This window comes from Lissotriton helveticus, chromosome 8 (assembly GCF_964261635.1).
Source record: "Lissotriton helveticus chromosome 8, aLisHel1.1, whole genome shotgun sequence".
NCBI lineage: Eukaryota > Metazoa > Chordata > Amphibia > Caudata > Salamandridae > Lissotriton > Lissotriton helveticus.
In genome coordinates this window covers 848,048,307-848,071,820 of record NC_136069.1, presented here as the reverse complement: position 1 = coordinate 848,071,820, position 23,514 = coordinate 848,048,307, and the positions used below count along the sequence as shown (strand labels likewise).

Below are 23,514 nucleotides of genomic sequence, written 5' to 3'. Positions count from 1 at the left end.
TAAATTCTTTTAACGATTATTGTAATAAGAAAGGACTGGAGATTAACGGGAAAAAGACAAAGTGTATGGTCCTAAATCCAACTAAAACTGACAAGGGCTGCCCAACTTTAAATGGACTAAGACTGGAATCTTTCCCGCATTTTGGTTATTTGGGGGTAACATTAGACTCCAATTTCACATGGAAAGCCCAATTGGAAAAATGTAAAATGACGTTTAGCCAGAATACAAAACCTATTCTTAGAGAGCAAGGCAAAAGCACCAGTAAGGCCGTGTCCCCTGCAGTTGAACTTTTTAAATTTAAGGTTCAACCGGCAGTGTTATACGGTTCTGAAATCTGGGGCCCATGGTCCAAAGATGCTTTCAGGGTCTTGGACAATAACTTTTTGAGAAGTTTGGTCAGAGTCCCTAAAAGTACCCCTCTGGTCCCACTTCAGCTAGATTTAAATTTTCGTAGAACGGACCATCATATTATTCTACGTCCTTTATTATTATGGATCAGGCTGTGGCGGGTACCCGAGCTGCAAGTATATAGAGATGGGCTCATAGAAATCCTGGAGCTTGACAGCTTCAAGGTGATACCCTGGTTTAAGCATGTTAAATTTTGGCTTACCTTACTAGGTTTGAAGCATTATTGGGAACACCCAGATTCACTTCCACCTAATTCAAAAACTATGGTAAAGGAGTGATTTTGGTCGTACATTAAGGATATGACCAAAAACGCTTCATCTAGTGGGTCACTTGTAACAAGGTTTTTTACATTCAAAGATGATCCATTCTTCGAGACCTTTTTGGATGAAATAGAACCACCTTTAGCAAAGACCTTATTTCTGAAATTTAGATATGGTAATCTCCAAATCGGTTCAACGATGGTTCGTTGGTCTGGCGGCGCAAACCCGACAAACCACGGAGAAGATGAGTTATGTACCATGTGTGGATGTAACCAAAAAGAAAATGAGTCACATATCCTCTTTCTCTGCCCAGCATATGCTCAGAGTCACATATCCTCTTTCTCTGCCCAGCATATGCTCAGGCTAGAAAAAGATGGATTAAACCTATATGCTTAATACTAGGTGTAAGATCATGTTCCCATGCTTTAAGGATTTTTTTGTCTAACACTAGCCAACCTATTGTATTTAGTGTCAGCAAATTCTTGCATAGCATTTTTTTCCTAAGAAAAAAAATGGGATACGAATTGTAAATGTCAAAATTTGCGGCTTATTAACAACAGAAGGATAATTGATGAATTTTCATTCCTGTCGCCCATAATTGTTCTTAACAAATCGTATAGTTTTTATGAATGTTTTAACCCTCTGGATTTTACTTGAGAACTGACATGAAAATCGAACGAACTTATATAGCAAGTGGTGTTTTTTTTAAAAGAAATGTTTTATTGTATCTATGTAACTGTTCTTTTATGGTATTCATGCCGAAATAAAGATTTAAATGAATGAATGAATTCCCAAGGCATATAGTCATCAATGTTGGTTGCAGGTGAAAAAGCACACTTCAAAAACACAGACTTGTACTGTAAAAAAGCAAAAATGTACACTTAAGAAAAAACAAACCATTAAAAAAAAAATCTAAAAAAATGTGCGTTTTGACAAGAATTCCTAAACTTACCCAGTTCCAATCTATTTTAAGACTGGGTTAAGTTATCATTTCAGTTTCAGTCCTAACATATTTGAGTCCAGTTGCACCATGGTGAGATTAGGTGCAGGTCGAAATTTTTGCAGTTAGATATGTTTGCATGGTATTTATTTTGACAGCATACATTTGTGCGACTTTACTGTGTGGGTCTATATTTCCACAATCCACGCCAGTGCAATTATAGTAGTTTACAGGTCCACTGAACAATACTGATGTAGGGCACTCATCATTTATTAGCGAAAAAAAGACCATCATAGCAGGATCTTAGGGGCATATGTAGGAAGGCGTTTGCGAATTGCAAACGCCCATTTGGTATGTAGGTGGCACTTAGCAAAATAAGGAATCGCAATTTTGCGATTCCTTAAATGCTATGTAGGGGTGCCTTAAAAATTGTGATTTTGGCATAAGGAATCGTAAAATACCACCTACTTCAAGTAGATGGTATTTTGCGATTTCCTTTAAAAATGCATTTTTAAAAAAAATTCAAAGTGCCACAGCGCACAGACATTCCCTTAGGGCATGTATGTGTGCCACATGTACTTACAGGCACATTCCAGGGGTGCAACAGGTGTCCTTTGGACACCCTGGCACCCTTGGAATTGCAATTCTCAAATTGCGATTTTCTCACAGAAAATCGCAATTTGAGAATGTATCCCCATTCACGGAATGAATGGGACACTCATTCCTTAATTGCGATTCGCAATTTGCTAATCACAAATAAGGAATGTCAGAGATTCGCAAAAAAATCGCGAATTATTACCTACATTCCGTTTTGCTATTCTCAAATAGCGATCCCTTAAAAATCGCTATTTGAGAATCGCAAAATGGAAATTACCTACATATGCCCCTAAGAAATGTAATTGCCACCATCCTTTGACCTGCGACTAATCGCCTGTGTTCAAGTAAGAACGTGGGTGTAACTTTAGATTATAGAGTATGTTTGATCCAGCAGGAGCTGAGAAGCACCACAGGCAACATCAACCTGGGCAGAGAGGCAAGGCCACCTACAGGTGGCATTTATCTTCCCCTGAAGAACTATGGCTGTCTGGCTCTGTTATGTTATGTTACTGCAATTTGAATAGCGCAACAGTTGCCCAACCCAGCAAAGGTGAGTCCCGGCGCTGTCAGCAAAGTAACTAACACGGAGGGAAGGCAAAGGCTACATGATGGGAAAAAGGTGTGTTTTTATGGCCTTCCTGAAAGTCATGTAGTTGGTGTGGCTTCGAATGTGAGTGGGCAGTGAATTCCAGAGGAGGGCTGCACTGCTACGGAAGGAACGGCCTCCTGCTCTAGAAGAAATAAGCCATGGACACAACTATACGTGATGGCAGTAATTCTTTATGTCCAGAGAGGGGTGATTGAAAGGGTAGTTAGCACTGCTATCAGAGTAAGGGGTTGATAACTCCCAAATTCAAAGGGCTCATGGGTTGTGTCTAGATGAGGGACTGGAGCGGGACGGAAATGAACTCCGGATGAGGGAGAAAGTCAGGCTCTCTTCCAGTTAAAGAATCTATGCACAAACGGAGATCCTAACAAAAAGTCATGGGTTAAGTCAGAGTGGAGATATTTTGTGCTCATCTACGATTAGGTTTACTGCCAAAACCTGACCAACGCTGCAAAAAATACAGGGAAAGGGTACCTACCCGCAACCTCACGCTGACGGTCTGCTCCCAAGAGGCCGGGGGAAATACACACTGACATTACCTGAAGTGCTAACGAAAAGAGCTGTGTAGATTTGGAGGGCTGATCATCATGCTCAGACCTGAAGACGCACCCCATAGATCTTCAGCAAGCCGCAGCATGTCAGCACCCCACAGCCATTCAGAGGCCCACGTCTTATTTAAAACCATACACAGTGCAGGTTCAGTGGTACTTAAGACAAATAGACTGTCAATGGGTTCAGATTACTGTGACAAATGCCGCTGGCACCACGACACGAAGGGGAGTATGGGGGGACAGCGCCCTAGTCCCACACGTCGGGCGAGCGTACCCTGCAGCGCGCCCCCCTGAGACGCCCCCTCGGCCAACAGCCTATGGGGAGGGCTCACCTGGGGACGGGGGAGGCGTGTCCAAGGGTATATGACCGGGCCAGCATCTAGGCTCGGCCTTTAGTTCCCGCGCCTAGTCCGAGGCTGCTCTGCGGGACATACAGGTTGATCCACCATCTATCTTACCCGGAGGGCAATTTAGTCAATCATTGGTTAGAGGAGGGGGCATGTTCGGTCTCCTATTGCTCGCTGGACATGGCCATTGACTTGATCAGGAGAACAGGCAAGGGAGCGTGGTTAGCCAAGGCAGACATCGAGTCAGCGTTCCGCCTCCTACCAGTTCACCCAGACAGTCAACACTTGCTGGGTTTCAAGTGGGAGGGGGCATTCTTTTTCGATCGTTGCATGCCCAGGGGTTGCGCGGTCTCATGCGCCTACTTTGAGGCATTCAGCTCCTTTCTCCAGTGGGCCCTCATGGGCAGGCATGGTATTCACCAAGTCACCCACTATCTAGACGACTTCCTCTTTTTTGGCAGGGAGGGTTCTCAGGAATGCGCTGAGGCCCAACAGGCCTTTGAAGTCATGTCGGAACATTTAGGTGTTCCATTAGCACCGGGAAAAACTGAAGGGCCTGCTCAGATACTGACATTCCTGGGCATAGAACTTGACACAATCAGAGGAGAATCCAGACTCCCAGCGGAGAAAGTGGGTGAACTGAGGCAGGACATTAGTGCAATGATTGGCAAGGGTAGGGCAACGCTTGAGGAGGTCCAAAGGCTGTTGGGCAAATTGAACTTCGCAGCGAGGGTCATACCGGCTGGTAAGGTGTTTTCCCGCAGGTTGTCAAAGGTGACGGCCAGCGTGAGGAAGAGGCATCATTTTGTAAGGCTGGGGCCGGGGTTGCAAGCAGATCTACGAATGTGGGACGAGTTCCTGAGGAGTTTCAATGGCACAGTGATATGGAGGGCCCCCTGGGAGAGTAGCCAGGGCTTATGTCTATTTTCAGACGCATCCGGTCGAGTAGGATTTGGGGTGATTTTTGGAGAAAAATGGTGTGCCATGAAGTGGCCGGATGCGTGGAGCAAGAAGGGAGTGACTGCCAATATAACGGTCCTGGAGCTATTCCCCATTGTGGGGCACTGCATTTATGGCCAGGGGAATTGGCCAACAAGAAGGTGGTGTTCTGGTCTGATAACTTAGCGGTGGTCCAAGCCATCAATGGCCTGAGTGCCAACTGCCCGTTAGTCTTAAGTCTGCTGAGGGAGTTAGTGAGGGCAGGGTTGCGAAGTAACATTGAGTTCAGGGCTAGGCATGTCGAAGGTGTCAAGAATGTGGCAGCTGACGCTCTCTCTCGCTTTCAGCTGTCACGATTCCGGGAGGCCTGGCCGCAGGCGGGGGAGGAGATGACACCATTCCCGACTACCCTATGGCGGCTCCTTTCAGTGGGGGAACGGTTGAAGAGGATGGGGCAACGTTCCCTGGCCCATACAACCAGGAGAAGATATGCGGCCCAACAGACAACTTTCAGCGATGTGATCCTGTCCCTGGGAGCATCAGCATTGAGTACAGCGGAACAAGTCGAGACTTTTGTAGTATGGGCAAGGGAGGCTGGCAAGTCCCACTCCTGGGTGTGCGGCCACCTGGCAGCACTGAAACATGAGACTCAATTAAATGGAGAACAGGATCCAACGTGCTCATTCAGGATTAGGGCAGCACTGAAAGGGTGGGCCAGGGAGGAAGTGAGGATTCCCAACAAAAGGGCAGGAATAGAGTTCCCGGCTCTCCAGCGCATGTTGGACACAGTTCCGGCAGTCACGAATTCGGCATTCGAGGCCCAGCTCTTCTCGACAGCCTTTTGCTTAGCGTTCTTTGGGGCCTTTAGGGCCAGCGAGCTAGTGGCCAAATCCAAATCTGACAGATCAGGGAGGGCATTAGACATGATGGACGTCTGCGCCAGGGATCCATTGGTACTGTGGCTACGAAAATCCAAAACAGATCAAGTGGGGAAGGGTGTGTCCATCACTTTACATGCATTTGAGGATCCCAGGTATTGCCCGGTAACCTTAGTTAGGGAATACCTGAAAATCAGGCCTCTGTTAGCAGGCACCTTCTTAATTCACGCAGACGGCACACCATTGACCAAATTCCAGTTGGAGCGAGTGATGGCCTCAGTGATGGCCAGGGCAGGTTTGCCAGCCACCAACAAAGGTCAAAAATTTTCAAGCCATTCCTTTAGGATAGGGGCGGCCACTGCTGCTTACAGGGCTGGGCTGGGTGAGGAAGGTGTCAAGAGGGTGGGTAGGTGGTCATCCTCTTGCTATCAGCGCTATGTCCGCCCCTGAGTTCCGGTGGCCGCAGGCGGCCGTGCCTATCCACGTGGGTAGGGAAGAGGAGCCTTTAGGGCGGCAGGCATGTTTCTCATGAAAACGGTCAAAAGTAGAGATTTTGGAGTGTTGTCAGATATTTCTTCAATGCCGATTTTGTTTGCAGTGCAGCAATTCATTTTGTAGATGTAAAAAAAAAAAAAAAGCAAATAATTTTGTTTGGAGTGCAGTGTTCAACTTATAAATAAAACAGTAATGCCAATGGTGTCTTTTCTTGCAGCCGATTGTTGCGTGTGGGTGATGGGCCATTCTTACATTACCAGGCTGGAGCAGTGGGCGATGCGCAAGAGATGGGATCTGACTTTAGCGAGGACTCGAATTATTTGGCTGGGTTTCCCGGGAATGAGATGGGGTCAGCTGAGGGGCAGACTTCAGCAATGTCTAGCAGCACGGGGCGGTCCTCCCAGCATCCTGATTATCCATCTAGGGGGGAACGACCTGGTCAAAGTGGGGAGGGGAGCCTTAATGGAAGCCATGCAGAAGGACGTGATAGCTATAACTAACCAATTGGGAGCCACGGAGGTAATATGGTCTGAGATTGTGCCCCGCAAGGCCTGGAGGGGAGCACGGTCGGTGGTTGCAATAGAGCAAGGCCGGAAGAGGGTCAACAGGTCCATGCAGAAATTCATGGAAAGGAGGGGCCTGGGGTTTATTAGGCACGTGCTGATACAGGAAAGAACTGAAGGATATTATGAAAGCGACGGAGTACATTTGTCTGGGCTGGGAATGGATGTCTTTCTCCTAGACTTACATGAAGCCCTGTCGGCGGCAGGGTGCCGGTAACTGGGTAGGTGGGGGGCTCTGTCATCGACGGGGGCCTCCTCCAGAGCTGTGGCGGAGTACAGGGCGATCTGGAAGCAGATGGACAGTAGGGGTACCTCTGTGGCAGAAGGATACAGTCTAAATACCTCTGCCTGGCACAGTAGGGTGCCCGAGCCAAGAACCTGGAGCCGAGGGGGTTCCAGGAAACAGCGTCGGCGCCCCGTTAGTCCTTCGGGCGGTCGGGGGGCCTGAACCGACCGGGGGTGTGCCTCATCTCCCCGCCCTGACAGGGGGGGCGGGAGTCTAACAAAATAAAGTGATAATGGACTGCACCGTCTGAGCATCGCCTCGCCGTGCAAAATGGCTCCTTGGGCATGCGGGTCAGCGAGAGGCTGCCGCATTGGATCGCCTGTAAGATGACCCACCCACTGCCAAAACCATCTTGGGTCTTTGCCTTCCGTTACCGCTGGGGTGCCCGGGAGGACTGCTGACCCTCTGGTAATTGCTGGGATTGCTGCCTGCCTGCCTCCCGCTGCCCGCTCCCACTACTATCTAGGGAAGCGCTGGGCGCTGCGTGGAGTGCAGGGCAGGGCACTACAATCCCCAGAACCCCTGCAAACCACGTGACCAAACAGCAGCGCCAGGAGGCGCTTTAAAATCCCGACGGACCTGCAGAGCGGGGGGAGCATCTTGGGTCTTTGCCTTCCGTTACCGCTGGGGTGCCCGGGAGGACTGCTGACCCTCTGGTAATTGCTGGGATTGCTGCCTGCCTGCCTCCCGCTGCCCGCTCCCACTACTATCTAGGGAAGCGCTGGTCGCTGCGTGGAGTGCAGGGCAGGGCACTACAATCCCCAGAACCCCTGCAAACCACGTGACCAAACAGCAGCGCCAGGAGGCGCTTTAAAATCCCGATGGACCTCCCTCGCGGGATGCAAGCGGGACGCCGGGCGAAGCCCGGGCAAAGGGCGGGCCCTCTGTGGCCCTCAGAGGACTGAAGAGGATGGGACGGGGCACCCCACTTGGCCCCAACGAAGGTGGAGGTATTGGGTTGTCTTTCATTAATCCTAGTCGTTGAACTCTCTTTTATCGTTTTCTTCTCAACATGTCTATCTGGGAGGAGTTGAATGCCTTGTGTGGTACGAACTACGCCCAGGATGTGTCTACCCCCCCATAGTGAGTAGAAATCCTGACGCGAAAAAAGACAATGTCTCTAGGAAATCACCTAACGCCAAATTAACGTGCACAAGCCCTTCATCATCTCCTTTCAATCCACCTTTAAATTTGCCGGGTGAGACCGTGAACATATTACCAGACTTTGTATCACCACTTCATTTGACCTTACTGGCCCAGATAGAGCAACTTTTAGTATCTGCTTTAACACCCTTGGTCACAAAAATCGACGCCCTGGGAGACAGGCTGACCATTATCGAAAAATCTGTTTTAAGGACCTACACCCCAACTGAAAATAATGCTACACCCACCCACCCCATCTTCCCCAGTAAAAATGAAAAGCTTAAGCCCATGACGAAAGCGCAAACTCTTGAACCTTTAATGTCGATACCCAATCCAAGAAGCCGGAGTATTACCCTTAACTCTGTACCTGTACCTCTTAGAGTCCCCAGGACCGCACCCCGGATTAATTTACCACCGGAAGCCGCCCCCTATGTGGCTGTTCTCTCTGGGGTCCCAGCATCCAGGCAGAGTAAATTGGAAACCCAACAAGACTTGTTACACAAAACCATCTCCTGGCTACAACATAACAGACCATTGCCATCTGGTTTGGATGGTGGAATCTTGAGTGTTAGGAGGGTGGGGTGGCTAGGCACGTCACCCAAAGTCATCCCGGGCGACTTGATTTTAATTAAATTTAAGAGAGTGAACATTGTCCCCTACTTGCGATTTTCTCTGCCCAAAGAGGGAGATGGCCCCATTTCCATCTGGGACCTGCATGATTTCTATCCTGGCCCCCGATTCAATCTTCCCAAAACGCAATTGACATTGGACCACAATTCTTGGTGAAAGGGGTTCCAAAGTATTTAGTCCCACTAATCCATCTACCCTTTCTGATTCTGCACGTAGACTGTCAAATTGATTTTTAGTTGTTTCAAGTTGGACTCTTTTTATTCTGTATATGTTCTGTTGAGTCAATTATACATGTATGTATTTTTATTTGTTGCTTTTATGGTTTAAACAAAATGAACCGAATAAAGCTTATTTGATTTGATTTGATTTGACCCACCTACCAGTACCTGTGTTGTATGAAATAAACCTGCATCACGGCTTTCCCACAAAAAATGTCTCATGGTTTCCTTGGTATGTAAGTGTATGCGCGCAGGGCGGAGTAAGCACTGATGGTGTTGGCACTAGGTGTATAGCCTGTGCAGAACACATGGAGAAGTTAGCCAGCAAAAGGGAGTTAAAAAACACAGCGTTGAATGCTGTCACTGCTATGCGCGTTGCTTGCACACATCTGCCTGTGTACACTTGTGTGTGTCTGTACATATGTGAATGTGCGGCGTCCGCCACTGTTCCCTGTTTAAAATGCTGGGACTGGGCATTGTGTTTTTATATACCTCAAACAGTTCAATAGGATTGCATTTTAAAGCCCCATCCAGGATTCCAGTTTTCCTGCCACATGAATACTTTTTTGCTTTTACCTCTGAAATGTAAAAACCTGGATGCACAATTGTTGTACAGTGCCTTTCGGTCACTTCGAGCAGTAAGATGTGTGGCAGAAAGTCTGTGTGAAAAAAAGGTCTGGGGAGCGTAGAAGTGATCAGTGTAAAAAATGATCATATCAGAATTTTCACTATATATAACCTATATTCTGAAATGACCACTCTCTTACCCCTTTGTTCTATGAAAGGAACAACAAAGTGAAATGTCAGAGGAGCAATCTGTCCCATCCGGCCACCTCTGCTTCGTAGGTTTTTTAACCGGAAAACAGGATGGCTCCTTGAGGGCAATGTTATATTGATTCTACCAACTGAATAACCACAAATCCCTAACTGCGCTGTAGAAAGATTTTGTGCCTGCAGCGTTTATACTTTCGTTTTACCAAAACTCCATGCTGCAGAGCCTGACATCTCTACCAGATAACAGTGCTCTGATGGAATATGTTCCTTGGGGAAAACATGTTGTTTTATCGCTTTCTTGTTAAAATGATTTCAACATTACGGCAGACAGTAAATTCTGTAGCATTTCACTTCGTCTTTGACTTCCTCCAAGGCGTACGAATTTGAAAAACAGGCATTCTTGGTTTTAAAATATAATAAAAATAATTTGGAGGCAGGAACGTGGACTTTACCTGAATTTTTTCGGTTGACGTTGGACATAACTGTCTACAGAGGACTTTCTTCAGCACATCTGGAAGAAGGCTGATGATAATTAGGAGAATGATACCCAGCCAGGCAGGACCACTTGACAACATTTGCATGAAGACGTAGTACATGCTCTGATAGTTGAGGAAAGGCCTAAAGGGAGCAAAGACCACAAGACAGAAATGAACACTCAGGCAAGGGGCATACGTTTGACATCCAAAGTAAAAGCCCTGACTTTTCTAGAGGTCGATATCAAGGGGGCATCAGGGGTAGGAGATGCATTCTACAGTCATGTCATTCTCAAAATCAAGCTGCCTGAAAAGGGGAAGGAAAACCATAAAGAGTAATTGAATACCCCTACTCACTCTGCAACCACTGCTCAAATCAAAGCACAAACACCTGGTTTACAACGTTCAATTCTTCCTAGCTTGTCATCAGGGCCAATGTCACCCACTCCTGGATTTTCAGTCAACAGCCCTCTTTAAAAACTCCAATTAAAGAAGAGGCTTATCATGAGAAAATCAAAACAAGAAAATCCAGAACCCAGTGACTCAAAAGCAGGGTTCTCCAAAGTCCTGGAGGGCCAGATCCACGCCAGAGTTTTAGCTTATCCACATTTAGATACATGTGGTTATGTTTAAAATGTGGCATGGATTCAGCCTTCCAGGACAGAGTTTGGAGAACCCTGCTCAAAGGGTTAGGTGGCTTATTGTGTCAAAGGCTGCATTGATATTTGCCATTAAGAGAATTACCGTAAAGGGCCACTAGTCAAATTGTCATAGATTCGCCGAAATGGAGATCGTGGCTGCTATGAACTGCTATTGGGTAAGAAACCTGATGTCCATATGGGCATCATTGGGTTTCAGTATTGTGATGTGAGGAACACTACACTTCATGTGCTAGAGCAATTGTGAAACAGAGGTGTACAGTAAGTAAGAGCAGAACAGGACAAGGGACTGTGGTCAAATGTGTTGAGGCTCCTGGGAAGGCCCTTAGTTTAACCTTTGCCAAAACAGTTCTTCTAAATGCAGTAAGACTGTTAATAGAAAATGCAGAAATTGGGTGGCAGAAATCCTCTATGAAAAGGACGACAATGAGAGCCCCAGAAGTTCTGAACAGCAAATGAACTGTTCACAAAGGGGGAGATGTGATACGAGTCCTCAAAGAAATAGGCAGTCTGTTCAGGCCAATCTGTGTGTAATGGTGAAGGGATGTGGGGTATGGTCTGAACAGCAGCAGCCAGGGGAAAGCTTTAAGGATACAACTGAGATGCTATGTAGAGGGTTCAGGAGTAATGTGGAATATAGGTATGCCCATCTTGATAGACTATACAGCCAGCAAAAAAGGAACACTGTTTAACCACCAGGAGGTGAGAAGTATTAGGGTATATGGGTTGTAGCATATGAGGTGATGGGAAGGCACTGCCATCCTCACCCACTTTTCGTATTCTAAGATGACTTAGACTGTATGATAGTAAGGCAGGTGGCCATATCAAAAACAGCAATGGCATGCACTATATCAGTGCCAGCATAGAAAAGGGCAAAGGTGAACGAGGGTATATAGTTGCATCTGCCTGCTCCAGCGATACATCTTAAGTTTCTTATAGAGATAATATTTTACAAATCAGAGATGGTTTAATCTCCCTGTAAGGATGTTCCACCTTTCCAACATTCTGTCAAAGTCTAAAGAATGGGAAGTGCCCTTAACTAAAGGAAACGAGGTGATTACAAAATGGAAGCTCACTTTACAATGATCCAGCAAAACGTTAGTGTCAAGAAGCATCAGAAAAATGAGCACTCTAAACGTTTCCACCATAGAAAACATGCATGAACACTCTTACCAGATAATTCCTCCCCAGAGTAGAGAAAAAACAATGTAGAACAGCAGTGATCCCCAAATCACGAAGTGGTTTATCCAAGTCCAGTAGTGTGTATCCAGTGCAAGCTGAAATGGAAAATCACACGGTTCCACTGGCAGTCAAACAGGTTAATTACATGTTAATAATCATAATATTGGAATGTATAGACAACTTTTAGAAAATCTCTTCTATCTACGATGTCAAGACAATTCATTCAATACGCAATACATTGAGTGCTAAAAGTAAGGAACAGTAATGACCAAGGGAATAAATCCTGTGCTTTTATTTTTTATTTTGATATCCATATGAGAATCGTCCCTTGTGTACATGATCCAGAACCTAGTCTGAAATGAACAATCCTTGAAATACAACCTAGGAGAGAAAGCAAGTGAACCATCAGTGCTGTGTGATGGATACTTATTGAACACCTCAGGCAATGCAATAGGATCCAATGGTCATTAAGGGCCTGATTACGAGTACGGAGGTCCACAGGACAGTCGTACTTGTAGTGTCGATCTGACCACTGCCACACTGCGGGTCTGCTGACAGTATTGTGACTGTGGTGGTCGGACTGCCACAAGACTACCGACTCGCCGGGATCAAGGATCCCATGCGACGGACACGGTGCTGACAGGAGCAGCAATATGCAGGCGGTGCCGCTGCGCAACCGCCAAGCATATTATAAGTAGCCTGTCCACTGCCAATTTCATGGCGGTGAGCCTGCAATGAAAAGGGAGCCGAGAGGGAACTCCTGCTGCACTTGGGCCTGGGGGGAGGGGGGTGGGATAAGGGGGACATGTAGTGCCCCCCTAGATTTGTACTACCATTTCATTCATGGTGTTGCATGTATGCCACAGCATGCATGAAGGTGCAGTCAGCACACTGAGGGTGGCGGTTAGGCTCTTGTATGACCCTCCCAGCAGCCGCCATGAGACCGCCGCAGGACCACCCACCAGAACAGCGTTACAACCTTGTTTATGAATTTGAGATCTTTATCAGGGTATAAATGCAATCAGAGCACTTACATGGGATGGGGCAATAAGTCCCATGGGGTTACAAAAGATTGAGTAGTGCCAAAGAGCCAAATCAAAGCGCTGGTTTGTTATCAAAAGGCAGAAACTAAATGAGTACACCCTCCACTGGATACATTCGAGGTGAAAGCATGTGAATCACGGGTGAGAATACACGTGTACTCAATGAGTAACACTTACACTCTCTCATGGACTTCCCTTCATAGGATTACTTCATGCAATACTCTATAGCATCGCAATCCCCTCCAGTAGAAGCACATTTGTTTCTGACTTCCCCGACTGAATAGTGCCCCATGGTGTACAGACACCCTTGATCTGGATGGGATCCAATTACGCTTGCGGTGCATACTCAAGCGCAAATACTATTCAGTGAGTATTAGTGTGTTCTCATGCGTGATTCACATGCTTTCACTGTGATTGTATCCAGAGGAGGGCTTATTTGTTTAGTTTACTAACTCTCTATAGCAACCAAGTGACGTGTTTTGGTTCCTTAGACAGAAAGATGGGAGGCAATACAATATATACGTTGATACTTCAATGTTCAATAACAGTTCTTTCACGGGTAGGTAAAAGGTTCATTAATTCTTAAATTCTTTTGAAAAGTGGGTATAGCCAACGCGTTTGGCCCTAGAATGGGCTTCTTCAGGGCAAACAATCTCAGTAAGCACTGTCCAAGAGTTCTTGATAGGAGACACCAGCAGCAAACTATACCAGTGCCATCCCCATGTCAATCCTAATGTTCATGTAGTACATCAAGTGTTGTACTCTGGTGCCCTTAATACATTTGTTTGGATATAAAAGTGTGTTGTCTTGTTTAGCGCCCCAGGCATTTCCGGGTTCTTGTGTTACTTCATGAGAGACATGAAACCCTGATGTGTTATTTCGATATAGTATCAGTCTAATCCTGTGTCCAGAGAAACGTCAGCTGATGTACTACATGAACATTAGGATTGACCAGGGGATGGCCCTGATATAGTTTAGTGTCTGGAGGTATGATCTGATGGTTTGATGTACTTGGGGAAAAATATGGAACAAAGGGTTCACTCTGCATTCAGTCACTGGAATACATGTTTTTCAGCGGTGGAAGGGAAGCATTCCTGGCTCCAAAAATTGTCCCTGATGGTTGAAGTTAAGTAAGCCTGAGGAAAAGGAGGTAAATATTGTGAAATCCATAACTGGTGAAAGGGATAGGGGAAAATAAGTGTGTTTGCAAATTGGGATTTCAAAAGGTAGGTGGTTCCTCATAACTTTTTGGTGGGTGTTTGAATGATAATCCGGTGTTGTCATTGGTACATTAAAGGCAGATCTAAATGCATTAAAATGACAAACATCATTAATGACCGTGAAGTGGCTAACGATGGTAACATTTGGAATGAGTTAGCTGAGTTGCCATTCAGAGGGGCATGGCTCTGGGCCAGTATTCGTCTAGTAGAGATCACACTTGAGGTGTAGATAGAGTCATGAACACTCCACGTATGTTGCACCTTTAATGAAGTTGGCAAAGTGAGTGCCGGAACAACAAGTCTCTGCTCCGCAAGCTCCAGACCATACAGAAGACCGAAGCCAGACTCGTCATCTGCATTCCTCGACACAAACGCACCTCCCAACACCTATGGAACCTACACTGGCTCCCCGTTGAGAAGAGAATCACTTTCAAGATACTCACTCACGCCTACAAATGCCTCCACTACACTGGACCCCAATACCCCAACGAGAGAATCTCCTTCCACATACCCAAGAGAAACCTCCGATCGGCTGACCTCGCCCTCACCGAAACCCCTCGCATCCGCAGAGCCAGAACAGGTGGAAGAACCTTCTCCTACATCGCAGTCAAGACAAGGAACGAGCTCCCGCTCAATATCATGCGCGCCCCCTCCCTGAACATCTTCAGGAGGACGCTCAAGACCTGGCTTTTCCACCGATCGTGAGCGGCCCACCCCCTCCCCCGCCCTATTCCCCCCAGCGCCTTGAGACCCTCCCGGGTGAGTAGGACGCTTACAATTCCCCTGATTGATTGAGTGTTTCCACTCATTTTTCTTTCTATTTGCTGTAGAGTGTGTGGGCGTTATTAGGTAGTCTGTGTCTGGAAACGTATATGTATGTTGACTAGTGTGTGTGTTCACAACACAATTGTATTTACCCTCTTTCCCAAAGTTTACATTGTACTATTTTTGCCCTCTGTAAAACGTCTCTGTGTAACTTACATAACTTAGTTTTGTAACTGTCATGCCAGAGACCTGCTATTTCAGTTATTACTGGAAGTTGCTGGGATACCCTGTTAATAAACCACCTAATTCTGGTTGTGCACCACCTTCTTCGGATTCCGCACTGACATTGCGGTGGACTTCCACCACAGCCGAGAAAAATATGAACTAGTTAAGTTAAGCGGGCACAATAATCAACAGGTTAACCTTAGTTACTCTTCCGCTCTAGATATCATAACTAGCACTAATGTGCTGGAGGACTTCACGGTCTTAACCATGTATTATGCTGAGACAACTGTGAAACCAGAGTGTAGGGAGGCAGATCAGGATATTCATGGAGCATTATAGTGCTGGCTCTAAGGGATTCAATTCTTGACTGAAAGTACTGCACTCAGTCTTCACACAGCGTTGCTGAAGATAGAAGTCTGGTTCAGGAGAATGAACTCTCTTAAGGTGAGGAACCGTTCACTAGATTTATAGGTGGTAGGAATCACACTCTAGGAGTGGGGTATGTAGTTCTGTGTGTGCTAATCTTTTCGCCTTGGTTATAAAAAAGGATCTGGGGTCACAGGTGGATTTGTATTTCGTATTGAGCCTTCTAATAGACCTTCCGTGTCATTTACACTAAAGAGAACAATGGCGGCCCCTACTCTAAGGGAGAGGAGTGTCGCTACACTGCTTTGAGCAGTGTAAGTATGGGAAAAATAAAATGATAACTTGTTGTTTTTATCTTTTTATTTGTTCCTGCTGCGTCTTTGTGGGGCAGGCTGCTCTGCTCTCAGAGCAGAGGGGAGGAGTGGTGGGCACTCTGTATGTGGGCAATGACTCTTTGGCCGGCTCTCTCGGGCTAGCAAAACAGTCATGCGCACTTTGCATGTTCACCACCCATGCTTGCATGTTCACCACCCAGTCTGGGTGCAGAACATGCCCAGGCTCCCATTCCCTGTCTAAGCACCGAACCATGGCACTCAGACCAATCACAATGCTGCATGGCAGCATCGTGATTGGTCAGGGGAGCATGGGGGCTTCCTGTTCCGGTCCAACAGACAGACGACGGAGGAGATACAAGACGTTGTAAGGAGGAAAGGTTTATTTTTATTTTCTTTAGCTCCATCCACCCACTCCCCACCCGCCACACCCGATCAGTACCAGCTGCCACTGAAAGATAAGTCATTGCTGAACCATTTGTTAGTCATGGGGTTTCGAGACACTGAAACGCAATCCTGAGGGGGGAACTACATTCAGGGCATAGGGTCAAATCATTTTCAAGAACCTGGAGTCAGCTATCCTCCGAGAATTCCATAGTGTTAGCGGTGAATTCTACTGCTTATATTCCTGAAATTGGAGGAGACGACTATTGCATGTTTGATGCTGGACAAGTTGCACTGTTTATCAGCCATGTTGAAATGGATCAGGTAAATGATGCGACCAGGAGAATGGCTGTTCTTTGAAATAGTTCTGTTCATGTCACCAAGAGCAGCAAGACAAAACGATGACATTCCTCATAAGTGGACAACAGAACAAGTGATTTCAAGCTAAAGCAGCCCAGGTCTGCACTCGCTCCTGCATTTGAAAATGGTTAGGTTAGTTAAAACCCTGTAGTTGCATATTACAGGGGCTACATTTCGTTATAGCCAAATAGTTGGCTATACAAACAAATGGATACTAAAGACTAAAATAATAGTAAGAGATAACTAATCGAAAGGACTTTCATTACAGTTAAGCAACTGATTACGGAAAGAAATGGATGCTAAAACAATAATCTAAGTCTTGGGAAATAATTGCAGTCATGAATAAAATTAACAAGAAAAAAAATAATATGACAAATGAAAAAGCACGGATAAACAGAGCAAAAAAACGCCATTTTATTTCTTTGGAGGACCTTCTGCATTCATATACTGCAACAGATGGGCAGAAGCATCTCTGGTCCAGTAAAAGCAACATCCACTCCCCACTTCAGGAAGACTCGTGCCTCAGTCCAGTGACAATCTAGAAGCAGCTCTCAGAGTGCAGGCTGTGAAGGAGCACATCCTCAAGTGTCAGAGCAGGGACAGAACACCAAACCTGGGGCTGCTCAGAAGGGAGAGGACTTATAATTCGTGTTTTTCTCAGGAAAATGAGGAATACATGCGAATGTCAGTGTTTTGCCCATGTAATTCCGCATGTATCCAAACTTATTGTATGTTTTTCATCAGTGTATTTCTGAAGGCAAAACCTGCGGAAATGTATTTGGGAAATACTGCATTGGTAGGGTGTTTACTGGAAAACTCGGAATTCGGGTTTCTGCACAAACAGTAAAGTGTGCAGCAACCAGAACTCAGACAGTTGTGATGGCAGTTACTGCACAACTAGGTCCTTGCTAACCTGAAACTCGACCAACTTATTGTAAGAGCTGCAATGAAAGCAAATGTACTGAACGGGTAAGAAAACAAAATAAATGCAGTGTTTTACCTTTAGTGTAACTGTAAACACCAGTACCGTGAACACCAGTGTGCCAAAGGTCCAGTTGCCCATCATCTGCGTGAGAGAAAACACAACCATCATTACGAACTGCAGGCGATAAGAAATCTCTGAAAACAAATGTGAGACTTGATCCTGTGCAATGACTTGTATGTGCTTCGGAGCAGACAACACAACAAAACACACATAATCTGAAAAAAATTAACTCTAGGTACAACCCCCTCCAAACACACATTTTGTCCAAACTGTGAAACATGCAGATCTAAGATTGAACACCTGCCCTCCCCTAACTGCCTCTGAAGGTTTGTGTGACATATGATGACCACATATTTGTTTGAAGCAGCAGTAAAAATCCATAGCGAGTCTGTAGGTTTATAGGTACAGAGTGACGGTTTCTTTATTATGTATTTCATAAACTCACCATCTGAGAATGTAACTATTCCCCCACCTGGGTGTAAAGTCTCACACAGCAAGCAATATGTTACAGGAATGTCAATGAATTAACTTTGAGTATACAATACGGCTGAACGACGGTATGGCAAGAATAAAAATCTACTTTAATGGAGCCAGCGATTAAATCCGCACTGAATACATTTTTGGGTAAAGAACCGACCTCTCATATTTAAATAACAGGAAGGTCATTTTTGTAGAACTATCCAGGTAAGGTAGTTGCACCGACACAGCTAATATGCAAAAATATGGTTGTTTCGATGGCCTGGTCAAAGGGAGAAATGAGTCAGCTGAAAAAACGTCAGCTAGAAATAAAGGCTTAGAGTTGAAGAGGTAATGTCAACACATCTAATCAATTCGATCATATGTTGCGCTTGGTAGCCGCCTCTTGAATGTACCAACGAGCAGCATCAACCCATCAATAACTGGTGCTGAGGCACCTTTCAAATAAAAGAATAGCCTTTAAAAAACACATATCAGGTTTGCAGGCCCCAGGTAGTCTGTTATGTCTACTGAAAGCAACTGCAGCATCTTTTCGTGCTGTGAAATGAACCCCTAGGCATCAAGCGATAGAGAACATCTGATATTACAGCAAAGAGTGTTGCAGTGTTCCAGACAGGGTGTTGGGGTGCACTATCCAGAGCTATAGTTCGTAACATTTTGACTTCTGTGGACCCCCACTTAAATATTACTGACAAGATGGGCTGATGGTCCTTTCAATCAGGCCTTTGTTTCAGGTCAGGTTAGAAGTAAAAGTAAGAAAGCCCCCCTCTGTGCCTGCAGATTGCAGGTCAATTGTAGAGACTGCTGAATTATGTCTCGGTGTCTGAAAATGATACCAGGCCAAATTCAGTATGTGTCCGTAGGGTTCCGGCCGAGAAACAGCTGCTGGAATGTAGCTCCAGCACTGGACAGTTTTTTTAAATGTACATAGAAATGGCTGTCTGAAAAATCAAAGGGATTCACAGAATAAGAATTAGGCGATTGTATCAGTAAATAATTAATTAAACAAACTAATAAATAAATGTATACAACGAAGAAGGGGGCACTGGGATGCATTGCTCCATGAATCACGTAAAATAATCATCCGTCTATTACGTATGCTGGGGTGCCATCTAGTGGCACAATGTTTAATAACCACCGAGGTGGAAATGCTTCTGTGAATACATTTCATAGGCCTAAACTGGCAAGCTAACAATTGTGGGGGGATTTTGTATCACGGAGTAAATTAATGTCATTAGTAAGTATGTATTATTTATGTATTATTTATCTTTAAGGCATTACATAAGTAGCTGCGTAAAATCTTTGTAGAAATAAATATTGTCTGTACATTCAAATAATTCATGATTAGTAGATTGGAATTCAATTGTCTTTTTACACGACTGATTCACGTGCCCAAAGTTACTTAAGATGAAGGCACGGGCGTGTTGAAAACCTGCCCCTTTGGCCTTTTAACCTACATTTCATGTCAAGTCTTTCTTCATATTTTTATACCAGAACAAAGAAAACTTGTTTTGCACTGCTAGCCACCGAAGTTCTCTTTTTTTGCTATGAGATGCCTTCTTGGAATAATGAAACTCCAAGTGAACGACGTATATCAAGATTCCTTATATTCCTAAGACTGAAAGCTAACACCAAGACGTGAAAAAGGCGGGTTTCTACTGCTTGGTTCGCTTACAGAAATATTTTTTTTTCTCAAAACATTATTTTTTCATTTTCACAGAACAGTTGGCCACATTGTATAGTGATAGAATAGCGTTTATCAGGTGGATCTTATTATAGCGTAAATTTCTTACAGGAATCAATATTTCTAGTTTTCTACCAGGAGAGGACTCTTTGCCCCACTCCCTCCCACTATTCTACTGTATTATGATTCCATACGTTGTCCTCCATATTGCCCCATCTCAGTCCCCATCGCTCTCGTCCGCACTAGCGTCTGTAGTGTGCGCTTCCGACGTGTCTGAATTCACTACAGATAAAATCACAGCACTTCTAAGTTCTCTCCAACCACTCAAGTCATCCGTCAGCTTATCATCCCTCTTGGTCAATTTCATCTCTTCAGCCAATGCCCATTCCAAAACATCTCAACGCCAGCAATCTATCGTGGGGGGACGCTGTCCCATCCACGTGATGGCCACCCTTCGCTGTGCGAGAACCAGGACCAATTGTGTAAATTTATCAGCCATCTTTCTTTTCTTTGGCCTTTTCATTTGGCCCTATATTCATGTCAGTAAGGTCAGGGGTGTGCGGCCGAGCTGTTTGCTAGGGCCGGTTTCGGCCGATTTTGTTACAGGGGGCTGATATTGCCAGTAACAAAAACGGGCAGCAAGGGCCCACACCATGTCGGCCCACCGGGGAAACGCCCGGTGCCCGCTACGGCCAGTTCGGCCCTGACGCCATGTGCATTAAGTCTGCTCCGTGTGCTTCACCCTGTGGACAGTCGTAGGGTCTATGGGGGTTAAATCTATGTACCGTTTTGGGGGTTATATAGGCCATATGAAGGAAATTAAATGGATCAATTTAAACCAGGCATTACCTGACACTGTACGTGTGAGCCCTGCTACATTTGCCAATTCGCTATCGGTCAGTGGGGTCCCAAGGTCCGCGCTTTAGGCGATGGGCCAGTCGAGTCCTGTTTCATAGACCTGTAGAGGTGCATGATTAAATGTCGACCTGTCCTGCACCATAGGTCAATATCACGTCTAGTGTACCGGTAGCTTGCGGGACAGACGGATATGTGGGCTATGTTGTCTTGGCAATGTCCGCCAGCCAAGCATAATGTATTTACAGACAGATTTTTTAAGTGCAACGTTTCTTCATACAGGAGAGCGGGGTAGGTGATGTCAGCCAGCTAACTAGATAGGAAACACATAAAAGGCATGCTCAAAGACAAAGTGAACTGTGAGGCCTCGAGATTAATACAGGGATAATAAAAGTGAATATATCGGGCATTCTTGAAACTGGTCCAATGATCTGTCTGTTACCTCTGGAGCGGACCACTGAGCAGTGCAACTTTCCCTCCCCACAAGAGAGGCGACGCAACTACAACTAGGCACTGCATTTGCTGGTGCATGCATTTCAGCGCGGCCAACAGTCCCATGACTGCAAAAACAAGGGAGATTGATTTCACTAGCCTTCGTGGTAAAGAGGAAAATGGAGCCCTATTCTGAAACCATCGTGATTCATAATTTTGAGACACAAATACAAAATCTTGATTTGGCGGGAACGCAGATTCCTTCGCCTGCTCAATGAAATGACTCGAACCATGGTACTATAAAGGAAAATCTTTAGCCTTGATTGGTGGCATTTCTGGTGCCAGAGGTAGGCAATAGGAAATCCCCTAAAATGCGGCATCATCCGACTTTCACATCATGGAAATTAACTGTCACTGGAATTGTCTATCTTCTCTTCTTAATATCAGGTCCTTGATTCCAAGGGTCATCCAACAAAGTCAGTGGTTAGCAGCACGGTGCTACGCCAGCTATGATTCATTTGAGCCAGTGGTTGCAGATGGGACCCTCTGCACTGATTTTTTGGGAACCGACACTCGTTTTTCCACAGCAGACTTTGATCTGGCGCAAGATTGAGAACAAGCATTAGCAATGCAATAGGTCTCGCATTGCTGAAAGTTTGAGCTATTGGTGTTGCTAATAATAATACAAAGCCAATAGCTCAAACTTTCAGCAATGCGAAAGCTATTGCATTCCAAATAAATCGCGACACTCGCACTTTAGCTTTAAACATCTTAAGCTAATGCACAGGTGCCATAATTGCTTCAAAAGGAAATAAATAGAAAGTGGCACCAGCACTTTGGCTTAAGATGTTTAAAGCTAAAGCGCAGGTGCCACCATTGCTACAGAAGTAAACAAATAGAAAGAAATGCAGCTGCATGCTTTTTTTCTTCAATGTATTTACTTTTGCTACAATGGCGGAACCCACGCTTTAGCTCAGGGCACAAGTCCTAAAAAAGAGAAGTGGGGGGGGGGGGACTAACCGAGTTAATCAGTATGCAAGTGGCATCACAAGAAGTGACATCAGATCTTAAGCCCTCACATATATGTTTAGCAGGTGTTTCATGAGTACATTTGAGCTAACCCTGGGCGAAGCACTACGCTACGCTCGCGGAGTTTGCGAAGTTTTTGCAACTTCGCACTACGCGAGCTGCACGTAGCACAGTGCGAACATGCGTAGTGCAGCGTAGCGTAGTGGTCATTTTTTGCTTGTTCGCGGTCCTGAACGTCATGTTCGCGACCGCGAGCAAGCAAAATGACATCCCGGCGAGATTCTCAACGCGAAGAGGTCAGGTTTCTCATTGTGAGTGGTTGCGCATGCTCGCGACCGCTCTCAATGAGAAACTACCTGTTCGCGTTGAGAAAGCTGCCGCTCGAGTAATAATCTACTCGAGCAGCAGAAAACTACAGCTCGCACTGTGCAAGATGCCGTTTTCAATGCTTGCACAGTGCCGGATGCTTGTCCGCACTGTGCAATCATTGAAAACGCATCTTGCACAGTGCGAACATGCTACTACGCAGCTCGCGTAGTGCTACGTGAAGTTTGCGTAGTGCGAAGTGCTCTTCGCGTAGCGCTACTTCGCGAACTACGCCCAAACATTTCGAGTATACTTGCAAACCCTCCTGATTTAGGAAAAAGATTCACAATTTTGTACGCTACACATACAACAATGTTGCCTTTTGTCAGCGTAAAGCTTCACCTAGCCATAGTGTTTTAAAAGAAAAAATAGTGATATTTAAATTATTACAACGCTTCCTCAGGGGTAGTAAGCTCTATATAAATGCTATTTATTTTGTGCAAAAACTTAGGAAAGATAAGCACATCTGAAGGTCTTACAGTGCATGCATATCTCTTAAACAGAGCTTGAACAAAGTGAAAAGCTGCCTCTTTTAAGTATGTGTAAGTGCTAACAAGGTGTGAGCCTTTGTTTCCCCTCTGCTGCATTTGCTTCTAGGTGTGAGGCTCCTGATTGCTGCTGGCCAGGAGACTCGAACAAAAGGAGACCTGATGACCCTTCAGATTCGGCCTTTGTTATGGGCCCAGCAGGAGTCAGAAATAAGAGAGCCCCATCTGCACATTGTTGTCTGGGCCGACCTTTGACTCATGCCACTCCTGATGTGATTCGTGAACATCATTGCTGTAAGAATCCATTTTTTGGTGACAATAAACTGATGTAATGCATCATCATCACTGACAAGAATCCAACCTCTGGTGGATCACATATTAAAGTACTCTACTAGCGTTTGGTTTCAAGACCTACTGGCTGTCCTCCTGTGTCATGAAAAAGATATTGAATAAACATTTTAGATACTTCTTGTACAGCACTGTATATAGTTTATTCACTTAAATTGCTTTGCCACCTCTAGATCACCTTATCACCAATTAGTTTGCCTTGCGT

At 45.4% G+C, this 23,514-nt stretch overlaps 1 protein-coding gene across 3 annotated transcripts in view; it reads right to left on the bottom strand.

The window, feature by feature from the left end:
- The window catches only part of ATP11A (ATPase phospholipid transporting 11A), a 912,970-nt gene that overhangs the window by 56,507 nt on the left and 832,949 nt on the right, over positions 1–23,514 (bottom strand). For all 3 annotated transcript variants that reach the window (XM_078657659.1, XM_078657658.1, XM_078657657.1), the window contains exons 26-28: positions 17,646–17,711; positions 11,942–12,045; positions 10,089–10,254 (exon numbers count right to left, since the gene is read on the bottom strand). In XM_078657659.1, the coding sequence (XP_078513785.1) occupies positions 10,089–10,254; positions 11,942–12,045; positions 17,646–17,711 (336 nt within the window). The remainder of the gene's footprint in view (positions 1–10,088; positions 10,255–11,941; positions 12,046–17,645; positions 17,712–23,514) is intronic.